This window comes from Mustelus asterias, chromosome 29, assembly GCF_964213995.1.
Source record: "Mustelus asterias chromosome 29, sMusAst1.hap1.1, whole genome shotgun sequence".
In the NCBI taxonomy this organism is placed as follows: domain Eukaryota; kingdom Metazoa; phylum Chordata; class Chondrichthyes; order Carcharhiniformes; family Triakidae; genus Mustelus; species Mustelus asterias.
In genome coordinates, this window is record NC_135829.1 from 8,152,477 (window position 1) to 8,166,413 (window position 13,937).

The 13,937-nt window shown below is 47.5% G+C and overlaps 1 protein-coding gene across 1 annotated transcript in view; it reads right to left on the minus strand.

Annotated features, from left to right (window-relative positions):
* The window catches only part of LOC144480530 (sorbitol dehydrogenase-like), a 56,745-nt gene that overhangs the window by 14,312 nt on the left and 28,496 nt on the right, over positions 1-13,937 (minus strand). The window contains exon 5 of the mRNA XM_078200094.1: positions 1,797-1,975. Coding sequence (XP_078056220.1) covers positions 1,797-1,975 — 179 coding nt within the window. The remainder of the gene's footprint in view (positions 1-1,796; positions 1,976-13,937) is intronic.

The following is a 13,937-nucleotide window of genomic DNA, read 5'->3' on the forward strand; positions in this document are numbered from 1 at the left end:
CAATGACATGTTGAAGGCTCCGGAGAAGATGTCGTAACTTCTCCGCTCCGGGAAAGTACTGGACGGCGAAGGGTACTCTGTCCACCGTGTCCCGTGTTTGTCTTCTGAGGAGGTCTGTGCGGTTTTTCGCTATGGCACGTCAGAACTGTCGATCGATGAGTTGAGCGCCATATCCTGTTCTTACGAGGGCATCTTTCAGCGTCTGGAGGTGTCTGTTGCGATCCTCCTCATCCGAGCAGATCCTGTGTATACGGAGGGCTTGTCCGTAGGGGATGGCTTCTTTAACGTGTTTAGGGTGGAAGCTGGAGAAGTGGAGCATCGTGAGGTTATCCGTGGGCTTGCGGTGCAGTGAAGTGCTGAGGTGACCGTCCTTGATGGAGATGCGCGTGTCCAAGAATGCAACCGATTCCGGAGAGTAGTCCATGGTGAGTCTGATGGTGGGATGGAACTTGTTGCTGTCATCATATAGTTGTTTCAGTGATTGCTCACCATGACTCCAAAGGAAGAAAATGTCATCGATGTATCTAGTGTATAGCATCGGTTGAAGGTCCTGTGCGGTGAAGAAGTCTTGTTCGAACCTGTGCATAAAGATATTGGCATATTGAGGTGCGAATTTGGTCTCCATGGCTGTTCCGTGTGTCTGGATGAAGAACTGGTTGTTGAAGGTGAAGACGTTGTGGCCCAGGATGAAGCGAATGAGATGTAGAATCGCGTCTGGAGATTGGCTGTTGTCGGCATTGAGTACCGATGTACAGTATCTCTATGAACGGTATGCTTTGTCTGTGTAGCGCGCAAGAAACAATACTTCTCACTGTATCCCAATGTATGTGACAATAATAAATCAAATCAAAATCAAATGTCGGCAAGGAAGGAATATGCAGGGCCATGGGAAAGAGAGACTGGGACTAATTGAATAGTTCCTTTGAAAAATCAGCACCCCAAGATATGATAGATCACAAATGCCCACTCCCTCCCCCCTTGTATTCCTGTATAACCACTACTGCAATGAGCGGACTTTGCCGTACTTTGCATGTGCCTATATTAAGCACCCACTTGATGTTTTCTTGGGATATTCTGGGCACGATCTTACCTGCCACTCACGCCACGCTCCCGCGGCAGCAAGGTCGGAGAATTTGGCGACCGGCCAAATCTCCGTTCACTGCGGTGGGATGGGAAAATCCCACCGGCATGAACGGCGCTAAGATTCCGGCCTCTATGTTTAACTGGGTTGGTTTCACCCACAATAATGACAACATATTTCCGCAGCAGCAGAAAGCTAGCACTCGTCCTTTGGTGGAAATTTACATTTGGAGAATCTTTTTTTCCCCCCCATTGACCGACGTAAAGAACTATTCAACCTCCGCACTTAAACCAAGGAAGTGACCCTTCCTGGAACACCTTGGGAAACCTTGTTCCATCCATGATGTGGAGATGCTGGCATTGGACTGAGGTGGACACAGTAAGGAGTCTCACAACACCTAGTTGTGGAGCAGTGCTCGTGATATACCAAATAAACCTGTTGGACTTTAACCTGGTGTTGTGAGACTTCTTGCTGTTCCATCCAAACAGAAAATCCCCAAACAGTCTAATCTCTGGCTTTAGAAACATAGAAATCGATGCAGGAGTAGACCATTCACTCCTTCGAGACTGCACCACCATTCAGTATTCCAATCCCGCTTTCTCTCCATATCCCTTGATCCCTTTAGCTACAAGGCTAGGTTGTGTTTTTGATAAATATTAAACAGATAAGATTTTTTTTAAATCAAAAGGTTTTTGCTGTGAAGCTCTGTACTTACGTAGACACCAGCTTGGATACAGGTATCGGACGAGGTGCATTCAAGGCATATGTCTGGCATGGCACAGAGAGAGTTCTTCACCTTCTGGGCGAGTTCCATAGGACAAGTGCATTTGTCGACCTTCAGGACAACAGTGGCCCCCAAACATTTTGCTTTCTCCAGTCGATCCTGACACATATCTGAAAAGAAAATGCAACAGGATTAAAAATCAACGCAACCGGTTTCCAACAACTCTTGCCTCTTCTGCGCCCCACCCGCCAACCTCACCCAACCACACCATTGTTGGCTGTTATAATAACTCCAGGAGTCGCATTTAAAAGAACAGTGTGTTTCATTGCACAAGATAAAATAAACTAAAACCACATGCCTGTGGCGAACACAAACAGGTCCTCATTGGGACAATACATCAATGGACCCGCTCATGGGCCTGCTTTATGCAGGGCTCGGTATACGAGCACCACTTCGTTGGTTAATTACCAGTCCCCAGGGGGCTCACATTCAACGCGGTGGCACAGTGGGTTAGCACTGCTGCCTCACAGCGCCAGGGACCTGGGCTCAATTCCGGCCTCGGGTCACTGTCTGTGTGGAGTCTGCACATTCTCCCCATGTCTGCGTGGGTTTCCTTCGGGTGCTCCAGTTTCCTCCCACACTCCAAAGAAGTGCGGGTTAGGTTGATTGGCCGTGGGAAATTAACCCTAGTGTCAGGGGGGACTAGCTAGGGTAAATATGCGGGGTTATGGGGATAGGGCCTGGGTGGGATTGTGGTCAGTGCAGGCTTGATGGGCCGAATGGCCTCCTTCTGCACTGTTGGGATTCTATGATTCAAGAAGTCCTACAGGGAGGTCAATCAGTTCAAAACAAAACGCTGCAGATGCTGAAATTTGAAAGAAAAACAGAAAATGCCATAAAATATCAGCAGATTGTGGTCGGTGCAGACTCGATGGGCCGAATGGCCTCTTTCTGTACTGTAGGGTTTCTAAGATCTGACAGAAAGTGGAGAAAGCTCTGACAAAGGGTCACATCCAGACTCGAAACGCTGGCTCCATTCTCCCTCCACAGATGCTGTCAGATCCGCTGAGATTTTCCAGCACGTTCTGTTTTAATTTCAGGTCAGTGATTCCCCCGTGCAGGTTCTGGGGGGTTATCACACCCGCGTCTTCAGCTGCCCAGGGCCCCACCTCTCTCCCTAGACCCTTTCTATCTCTCCCTCTATCCTCTTTTAAAAGGCTCCTCAAAGCCTACCTCTTTGACCAAGCTCACAGTCACCTGCCCTAATGTTAAATTCTTGCTGATAAAGTTCATATAAAACTCACAGAATCCTGACAGTGCAGAAACATTCAGCCCATCGAATCTGCAACAACTCTTTGACAGAGGAATCCCCCCCCTCAGGCCCTTTCCAGTAACCCCACGTATTTACCCCGCTAATCTTGTTTAACCTACACATCTTGGGACACTAAGGAGCAATTTAGCGTGGCCAATCCACCTAACCTACACATCTTTGGAGTGTGGGGGGAAACTGGAGCACCCGGAGGAAACCCATGCAGACATGGGGAGAATGTGCAAACTCCACACAGACGGTGACCCAAGCCGGGAATCGAACCGATGATCAGCCATGATCAAGATGAATGGCAAAGTGGGCTCAAAGGGCCGAATGGCCTATTCCTGCTTCTAGTTTCTATGAGGCAGCAGTGCTAACCACTGTGCCATCCCACTGTTATGTCTTATGCCAGATCTTAAAAGGCAATGTATAAATATCAGAAACAGACTTGTTGAATGGATAAGGGGTCAATTTCAATTCATTTTCAGGTGAATTCAAACATTTCAGCACAACAGTGTCTCTCTTCTCCATAATGTCAAGTTCCAGAGACAGGCATGCAATATTTTTTGTTTATTCACTTCTTCATGTGATGTGGGTATCGCTGGCAAGGCCAGCACAACACTAACCTTTCACTTAGTCTCCCTGTGGTTGGGGGTTGGATGCAGTGCCAGCAGTGGCCACCAACTAGTGGTGGCACTGCAGGGCCTTGGGATCTGATTGGCTGGCGGGCCTCAGAGGGCGGGGGATTCCTCCCCAAATGTGTGCGGAGTCTCACCTTAAACCAATGAATGCTCTCCAAGCGGTAAACACCTGCTGGGAGAGCCACCAGAGAGATACTGGAGCCAACCCTTTTTTTAATTCATTCATCGCTGGCTGGGTCAGCATTTATTGCCCATTCCTAGTTGCCTGAGGGCAGTTCAGAGTCAACCACACAGCTGTGGCTCTGGAGTCACATGTCGGCCAGGCCAAGCAAGGACGGCAGATGGGGCGGCACGGTAGCACAGTTGGTAGCACTGCTGCTTCACAGCTCCAGGGACCTGGGTTCGATTCCCGGCTCGGGTCACTGTCTGTGTGGAGTTTGCACATTCTCCCCGTGTCTACGTGGGTTTCCTCCGGGTGCTCCGGTTTCCTCCCACAGTCCAAAGATGGGCGGGTTAGGTTGATTGGCCAGGCTAAAAAAAAAAATTGCCCTTAGTGCCCTGAGATGTGTAGGTTAGAGGGATTAGTGGATAAATATGTAAGGATATGGGGGTAGGGCCTGGGTGGGATTGTGGTTGGTGCAGACTCGATGGGCCGAATGGCCTCTTTCTGTACTGTAGGATTTCTATGATTTCCTTCCCTAAAGGGGCATGAGTGAACTAACAATCGCAATGGTTTCGTGGTCATCAGCAGATTCTTAATTCCAGATATTTTTTATTGAATTAAAATTCCACCATCCGATTTATTACTGTCACATGTATTAACATACAGTGAAAAGTGTTGTTTCTTGCACTCTATACTGAGAGAACATACCGTTCATAGAGAAGTAAACGAGAGATCCCATGGTGGGATTCGAACCAAGGTCTCCAGAACATTAGCTAGGCCTGTAAAACACTGGTAACAACAATTCTTCTCAACTCCCCCTGCAATCAGCTCCCAATTATTTAAAATGTACCGTCCCTGCTTTTTGATCTCAGTGCAGAGGGAGATTGGTCCTTCCTGTCCATTCTATCTCAGTCCCTCGCAATTTTATACACCTCAATTAAATATCTCTTCAGCCTCCTTAGCTTGTCCAATGCTTGTGCTTCAAATTCTCCATGCCAGCAAAAAGATTGTCTGCACTCATTCTGGGAAAGCAGCTAAAAATGGATTGATTTCAGGAAAGTGCAAGGACTGCGGAGGGCTTTGAGCGCTTTTGCTCAAACGTGGAGACCAAACACAGGGCAGGACTAGGAAAACCCCACCCAACGTCATTGGACGTTAACGTTAGGCTGCCTTGCCAATTCTCCATCCATCCCATGCCACAGGGATCCAAAAATCCCAGCCGCTATTTCCATAATGTCCCGGCGGTGGCGAAGAAAGAAAACTCCACGTGGGTTTCCTCCGGGTGTCCGGTTTCCTCCCATGGTCCAAAGATGTGCAGGTTTGGTGGATTGGCCATGCTAAATTGCTCCTTAGTGTCCAAAGATGTGCGGGTTAGGTGGATTGGCCATGCTAAATTGCCCCTTAGTGTCCAAAGATGTGCAGGTTTGGTGGATTGGCCATGCTAAATTGCTCCTTAGTGTCCAAAGATGTGCGGGTTAGGTGGATTGGCCATGCTAAATTGCCCCTTAGTGTCCAAAGATGTGTAGGTTAGGTGGATTGGCCATGCTAAATTGCCCCTTAGTGTCCAATGATGTGTAGGTTTGGTGAATTGGCCATGCTAAATTGCCCCTTAGTGTCCAATGATGTGTAGGTTTGGTGGATTGGCCATGCTAAATTGCTCCTTAGTGTCCAAAGATGTGCGGGTTAGGTGGATTGGCCATGCTAAATTGCCCCTTAGCATTCAAAGATGTGGAGGTTAGGCGGATTGGCCATGCTAAATTGTCCCTTAGTGTCCAAAGATGTGAAGGTTAGGTGGATTGGCCATGCTAAATTACTCTTTAGTGTTCCAAGATGTGCAGGTTAGGTGGATTGGCCATGCTAAATTGCCCCTTAGAGTCATAGAGTCACAGAGGTTTACAGCCTTCGGCTCAACTTGTCCATGCCGCCCTTTTTTTAAAAAAAAACCCTAAGCTAATCCCAATTGCCCGCACTTGGCCCATATCCCTCTATACCCATTGTACCCATGTAACTATCTAAATGCTTTTTAAAAGACAAAATTGTACCCGCCTCTATTACTACCTCTGGCAGCTTGTTCCAGACACTCATCACCCTCTGTGTGAAAACATTGCCCCTCTGGACACTTTTGTATCTCTCCCCTCTCATCTTAAACCTATGCCCCTGAGTTTTAGACTCCCCTACCTTTGGGAAAAGATATTGACTATCTAGCTGATCTGTGCCCCTCATTATTTTATAGACCTCTATAAGATCACCCCTCAGCCTCCTACGCTCCAGAGAAAAAAGTCCCAGTCTATCCAGCCTCTCCTTATAACTCAAACCATCAAGTCCCAGTAGCATCCTAGTAAATCTTTTCTGCACTCTTTCTAGTTTAATAATATCCTTTCTATAATAGGGTGTCCCAAGATGTGCAGGTTAGGGGGATTGGTCGTGCTAAGCTGCCCCTCAGTGTCCAAAGATGTGCAGGTTAGGTGGATTGGCCATACTAAATTGCCCCTTAGTGTCCCAAGATGTGCAGGTTAGGTGGATTGGCCATGCTAAATTGCCCCTTAGTGTCCAAGGATGTGCGGGTTAGGAGGATTGACCATGTTAAATTGCCACTTAGTGTTCAAAGATGTGTAGGTTAGGAGGATTGGCCATGCTAAATTGCCCCTTAGTGTCCAAGGATGTGTGCATTAGGTGGATTGGCCATGCTAAATTGCCCCTTAGTGTCCAAGGATGTGTGCATTAGGTGGATTGGCCATGCTAAATTGCCCCTTAGTGGACAGGTACATGGATGGGAAAGGTTTAGAGGGATATGGACCAAATGCAGGCAAATAGGAAACCTGGCTGGCATAGATGAGTTGGGCCAAAGGGCCTGTTTCTGTGCTGTATATATCTCTCTATGGTTCCATGACACTCGGGACAACATGTGCAAAGCCACAAAGGGATAGAAAAGCAGGAACAATGTCTGCAGGTATTGGTTCTCGTTGACCTTTATAATCTTCTTTCAGGAGAGCATCGTTCAGGGTTCAGAGGGTGTCTCACTGAGTAATGGAGGAATGACTAAAGTAGCAGATGTGTATTGGGGTTGCGAATGTTTCAGTCACTATTTTGTCTTGGTTGGTCAACCGGGTGAAGGGTGATTGCACAGTTGAGTGGGGCGATTACGATCTCAATGTTTAACCTAAGAGAAAGGACAATATAGAATCCTTGCCTCTGAGTCAGAGGTTTGTGGGTTCAGTTCCACCCTGGAGGCTTGAGCAGAAAGTCTAGGCTCGACACCTCCAGGGCGGGATGGAGGGAGTGTTGTCGGAGGTGTCACCTTTTAAATGAGGCATTAATCTGAAGCCTTGGGGCGAGGCACAGTGGTTAGCACTGCTTCCTCACAGCGTCAGGGACCCAGGTTCGATTCGCGGCTTGGGTCACTGTCTGTGTGGAGTTTGCATGTCCTCCCCATGTCTGCGTGGGTTTCCTCCGGGCGCTCCAGTTTCCTCCCACAGTCCAAAAGACTGCTGGTTAGATGTATTAGCCATGCTAAATTCTCCCTCAGTGTACCCGAACAGGCGCCGGAGTGTGGCGACAAGGAGGATTTTCACAGTAACTTCATTGCAGTGTTAATGTAAGCTGACTGGTGACACTAATAAATAAACTTTGAATAAACTTTAACTGTCTGCCTTCTCCAGTGGAAACATTAACCCTATTTCTCTCTCCACAGATGGTACTGAGATAGGAATGGAAACAAGCCAGTGCATCCCAACCTAACGTTATTTATTTGACTTTCATAGGATGTGGGCATCGCTGGCTGGGCCAGCATTTGTTAGCCATCCCTAAATTCCCTTGAACTGAGTGGCTTGCTTGGCCATTTCACAAGGTGGTTAGGAGTCAACCACATTGCTGTGGCTCTGCAATCACATGTAGGCAGACCAGGTAAGGACGGCAGATTTCCTTTCCTAAAGGGCATCAGTGAACCAGATGGGTTTTTACAATATTCAACAATAGTTTTAGGACCACCATGACATTAGCGTCGGAATTTTATCGCCCCACCCACCCCAGAATCGGAACAGGCGAGGGGCGGACAATAGAAATAATCATTGACCTCAGGCGGGATTTTCCGGTCTTGGGTCGAGCAAGGCCATAAAATCCTGCCCAAGCTTTCAATTCCAGATTATTTTTTAATGAAAACAGATGATTTATTAATTAAAGTCAAAACTCGCCAGCTGTCGCTGCAAATTGTGGCCCCAGGGCATTAGAATTAGCCAGTTAGTGACATTGCCACCATGTCCCCAGTTGGGTAACGATGGTTAACACTGTGTCAAAGGTTGCAGCCAGAGGGACAAGGAGGAATAACTTACCTCTGCTACAGTCACAGAGGATGTCACTTGTGACTTTGAGAAGTGCCACTTGAGTAATGTGGCAGAAGCAGAGGCCGGATTGAAGGGCTTTGGAGAGGAAGGGGAAGTCAGAGATGGGGTGCTAACTTTTAAAGACGGAGTGGTGCAGAGTGAGATCTTTTGAGGAGGGGGAGGAAGATTTGAAGGAGGGAGGGACAACAGCTGAGGAGAGAGAACTGTTAACAATATCGGCTGGCGTGGGGTCAAGGGAGGGAAGTGGTTTCGTGGGAAAACGGTTGAGGGAACAGGAGATGGGTTTCCTAGACAAGATAATTTTGGAGAAGGCATGATGGCAGATCGGAGAAAGCGTGGAGAACGATGCAGATTCAGGATTCAGAGTTGAACATTCAAGGTGATTTGGTCTGGTAGCCTAAGAGAAGAGAAGTGTTCAGTAACTCTGGAGTCACATGCAGGCCAGACCGGGTAAGGACGGCAGATTTCCTTCCCTAAAGGACATTAGTGAACCAGATAGGATTCTCTGACCAATCGATAGTGGTTTCATGGTCAACACTACATTCTTAATTCCAGATATTTTTTAATTGAGTCCAAATTCCACCATCTGCCGTGGTGGGATTCGAACCCGAGTCCCTAGAACATTAGCTGAGTTTCGAGATTAACAGGCTAGCACAGCTGGAAAATCCCTCCCGAGGTCAACGGAATTCTGCATGGTTCCCCCACCCGCCTACTACGATTCCCGTGACGGGCAAGACAGGAAAACTCTGCCCACTGGCTGGTATTTTATAACCTCGCTCGGGTGAGGCCTGTAAAATCCCACCGGAGGCCAAAGGAGAATTCCGTTCTGCAAGACAGTACAATTCTGGTCATTGTCTCTGTCTTCACTGAGGGGAGAGGAGATGCAGATATTCTAGTTCGAGAGTAGGAGTGTGAAATGTTAGATACAATAAGCATAATGAAATGGGTAAGTACTGGAGGGACTGATAGATATCCTTGGAGATAATAAGTCACCAGGGCCAGATGGATTGTATCCCAAGCTACAAAGGGAAAACCAGGGAAGAAATAGCAGATTTTCTGAGCATCATTTGCCAATCTTCACTAAATGCAGGTGAGGTATCAGAGGATTGGAGGTTGGAGAATAAAAGTAAAGTTGCGATGGTCCCAGATGCCCATGGATTGCTTCTCCCTCCTTTGAGGGTGTAATGACTTCCATCAGGCCATTGAGGTTGGCCAATTGGAGTGTGAACTCCTTGATTAAGGATCCAATTGATGGGCCAATCAGGGAGTCTTCGCCTTGGACTTAACTGGGAGTGTAAGTTTCTCTGGCACCCCTGGGGGTAGACTGCTGACTGCTAGCATTCTGTGTACTGCTGTTAGAGTTAGTAAATAAAGGGATTTTGGTGAAGGGACCTTGGCCTCCACAGGCTTATTACAGAGGGGGAGACCTAACTGGTTGTGATCACCGCATTTCAGGCGAGGGGCAAGGTAGAGAAGAGGGCCTTCATTAATAACCTCAGCCGGTACGGGAATTGAACCCAGTCAACTGAGCTAACCAATTGGAGAACATGGTACCTGTGGGCCCTTTAAGAGGCGAACGATTGCGGATCCTGGGTGGGCCCACTGCAGCAGAGCGCCAAACCTGGGCCAACTGCAGTGGGGAGCACAGGCCCGGGAGGGGACTGTCCCTCAGTTGGGCAATAAAGTCATATTTGATTTGATTTATTATTGTCACATGTATTAATATACAGTGAAAAGCGTTCTTTCTTGCGTGCTGTACAGACAAAGCATACCATTCATCGATCTCTAATATTCGGTAAACTATTTGTGTCTTCCACCGTGAAGACCGACACAAAGAACTTATTTAAAGTCTCAGTCATTTCCTCGTTTTCCACTATTAAATCCCCCCTCTCGTCCTCCAAGGGTCCAACATTCACTCTAGCCACTCTATTCCTTTTTATATATTTGTAAAAACTTTTACTATCATTTTTTATATTTTGAGCTAGGTTAGTTTCATAATCTATCTTTCCTTTCTTAATTGCTTTCTTAGTCGTTCTTTGTTGTTTTTTAAAGCTTTCCCAATCCACTAATTCTCCACTATTTTTGGCCACTCTGTACACATCTGTTTTTATTTTAATACTCTCCTTTATTTCCTTCATTATCCACGTCTGGTTATCCCTTTTCTTACAGTCCTTCTTTATCACCGGAATATATTTTTGCTGAGTACTTAAAAAAATCTCCTTAAAAATCCTCCACTGTTCCTCAGCTGTCCTACCTACCAGTCTGCTCGCCCAGTCTACATTAGCCAATTCCGCCCTCATCCTATCGTACTCCCCTCTGTTCAAGCAGAGGACACTGGTTTGGGACCTACTTTCTCACCCTCCATCTGTATCAAAAATTCAACCATATTATAATCACTCAACCCAAGTCTGTTCCTGTGCTGTACTGTTCTTTGTTCTTGACAAATTGGATAGGTATCCAATTCCAAAGACTAAGACCTCTATGTGAAGCTAGCAAGAGGCCGAATGTACACAAAACATGACATGAGCCATGTACATCAACAACTGGAGTTCGATGAAGATTCAAGAAAATTTGGAAGGATTGATACCCGCAAGACGTTGTATCAGTCCACCCAACTACCCTCTGGTGCGTCTTCAGCGTGTTATTTTTCAGCGCACAATGGAAAGCTTAATGCAAGATATACCCAAACTAACGGTGTATCTAGATGATGTTTTAGTCACCGGAGTTTCCATAGAATCCCTACCAACCACATCCCACCCAGCCCTATTCCCATAACCCCACATAGATACCTTGCTAATCCCTCTGACACTCGGGTCAATTTTAGCATGGCCAATCAACCTAATCAGCACACCTTTGGACTGTGGGATGAAACCGGAGCACCCGGAGGAAACCCACGCAGACACGGGGAGAATGTGCAAACTCCACACAGACAGTGACCCGAGGCGGGAATTGAACCCGGGTCTCTGGCGTTGTCAGGCAGCAGTGCTAACCACTGTGCCACCGTGTCGCCCAAGAAGGACGCTTGGCGATCCTTGAAGAGGTACTTAAAAGATTCAAAGATGCAGGAGTGCAACTTAAAAGAGAGAGAAGTGCACTCTCCAGGCCCACGAGGTCAACTACCTTGGATTCAAAGTCGACACTCAGGGCCGACACCCTAAGGGTGGCACGGTGGCACAGTGGTCAGCGCTGCTGCCTCACAGCGCCAGGGTTCGATTTCCGGCTTGGGTCACTGTCTGTGTGGAGTTTGCACATTCTCCCCGTGTCTGCGTGGGTTTCCTCTGGGTGCTCCGGTTTCCTCCCACAGTCTGAAAGACGTGCTGGTTAGATGCATTGGCCCGAACAGGCACCGGAGTGTGGCGACTAGGGAAATTTCACAGTAACTTCATTGCAGCGTTAATGTAAGCCTTACTTGTGGCCAATAAACAAAATAAAGTCAAGGAGGTTAAAGCAGCAGCAGCACCTCGTGTCAGAGCTGAAGTCTTTCCCAGGCGTGGTTAATTACTATGGCCAGTTTATACCTAATCTTTCAGCATTACTAGCATCACTAGTCTGCTTTTAAAGAAATATCAACGTTGGTATTGCAATGAGCCACAGAAAGAAGCCTTTGAGAAAGTCAAACTCGCCTTGCAATCTTTATTGGGGAGGCCATGGCCTAGTGGTATTATCACCAGGCTATTAATCCAGAAACTCAGCTAATGTTCTGGGGACCTGGGTTCAAATCCCGCCACAGCAGATGGTAGAATTTCAATCCGATAAAAAAATATCTGGAATTAAGAATCTACCAATGACCACGAAACGGTTGTCGGAAAAACCCATCTGGTTCGCTCATGACCCTTTAGGGAAGGAAATCAGCCGTCCTTATCTGGTCTGGCCTACACGTGACTCCAGAGCCACAACAATATGGTTGACTTTGAACTGCTCTCGTGCAACTAGGGATGGGTAATAAATGCTGCGATGCCCAATGTCCCATGAATGAATTTTTTAAAAGATGCACTAGTCCATTTCGACCCAAAGAAAGAGATAATGTAATGCTTTGCCCTATGGCAAGGGGCAGTTTTGCCTCAGAATGGGAAGACCTGTTACTTTTGCGTCACGAACTGTGACTGATGCTGAGAGACGATATTCCCGAATCGAGAAAGAGGGCCTTAGACATCATTTATGGGGTGGAAAAGTTTCACCAGTAGGGCGGCACGGTGGCACAGTGGTTAGCACTGCTGCCTCACAGCGCCAGAAACCCAGGTTCAATTCCGGCCTCGGGTCACTGTCTGTGCAGAGTTTGCACATTCTCCCCATGTCTGCGTGGGTTTCCTCTGGGCGCTCCAGTTTCCTCCCACAGTCCAAAGATGTGCGGGTTAGACGGATTGGCCGTGCTAAATTGACCCTAATGTCAGGTGGATTGGCAGGGTAGATATGTGGGGTTACGGGATTGTTGTCGGTGCTGAGTCGATGGGCCGAATGGCCTCCTTCTGCGCTGTAGGGATTCTATGTGTAGGGGCATCACTTCATGATCATCATCGATCACGAGCCACTATTGGGTCTATTTCGCAAGGAAAGCCCATTCCTCCTATCACATCAGCCAACGGTGGTCTTTGCATTTGGCAGCATGCAACCGCATGTCCCAGCACAGACCAGGCACCCAAATCTCTTACGCAGATGCTTTGGGTTGCCTCGCACTGCCTCAAAGCAGGTCATCACCTCCGATACCACAAGAGCCCGTGATAGCCCTCCACTGCTGAGACACCTTCAGTATCATCTTAACAAGTTAGGAATTGGACTCAGACAGGCGCAGTTCTGTCCAAAACAAAGCGCATGGTTCTCTGTGGATTGCACTTTGATGAGATACAAACCACTCCAGTTCCACAAAGACAAACTGATTTGATTTGATTTGATTTATTATTGTCACATGTATTGGTACAGAGTGAAAAGTATTGTTTCTTGCGCGCTATACAGACAAAGCATACCGTTCATAGAGTACACAGGGGAGAAGTAAAGGAGAGAGTGCAGAATGTAGTGTTACAATCATAGCTAGCGTGTAGAGAAAAATCAACTTAATGTATGGTAGGACCATTCAAAAGTCTGATGGCAGCAGGGAAGAAGTTGTTCTTGAGTTGGTTGGTATATGTTTTCAGACTTTTGTATCTTTTTCCCGATGGAAGAAGGTGGAAGAGAGAATGCCCGGGGTCCGTGGCGTCCTTGATCATGCTGGCTGCTTTTCCCGAGGCAGCGGGAAGTGTAGACGGAGTTGCTGAGCTGAGCTGTGAGGACGGAGTGTGGGGATCCAGAGTAATGGTCCCAGCCCCAGCAGTAGAAGCAATGCAGCAGGAATTGCACAGCGCTCAGCCAGCCGAGGGCCAAAATGAAGATGCTCCCCAGAGATTATATTCGGTGGCCAGGCATGGATAAGGATATTGAAAATCTATAGTCAGGCGTTGCGATCATAGCCAGTTGCAACAAGCCTTACACCTCCTTTAGCTCAATTACACCCATGGGAATGGCCTGGTCGGCCTCGGGCATGGCTCAGCGTGGATTGTACTGGACCTTTGCCGGGCCGCGATGTGCTGAATTATGTTTGATACACACTCCAAGTGGCTCAATAACCATAAAATAAAATCAATAACATCGTCAGCAACAGTCGAGAAACTTCGACAAGCTTTCACTACGTGTGGGCCTGCCAGAAGT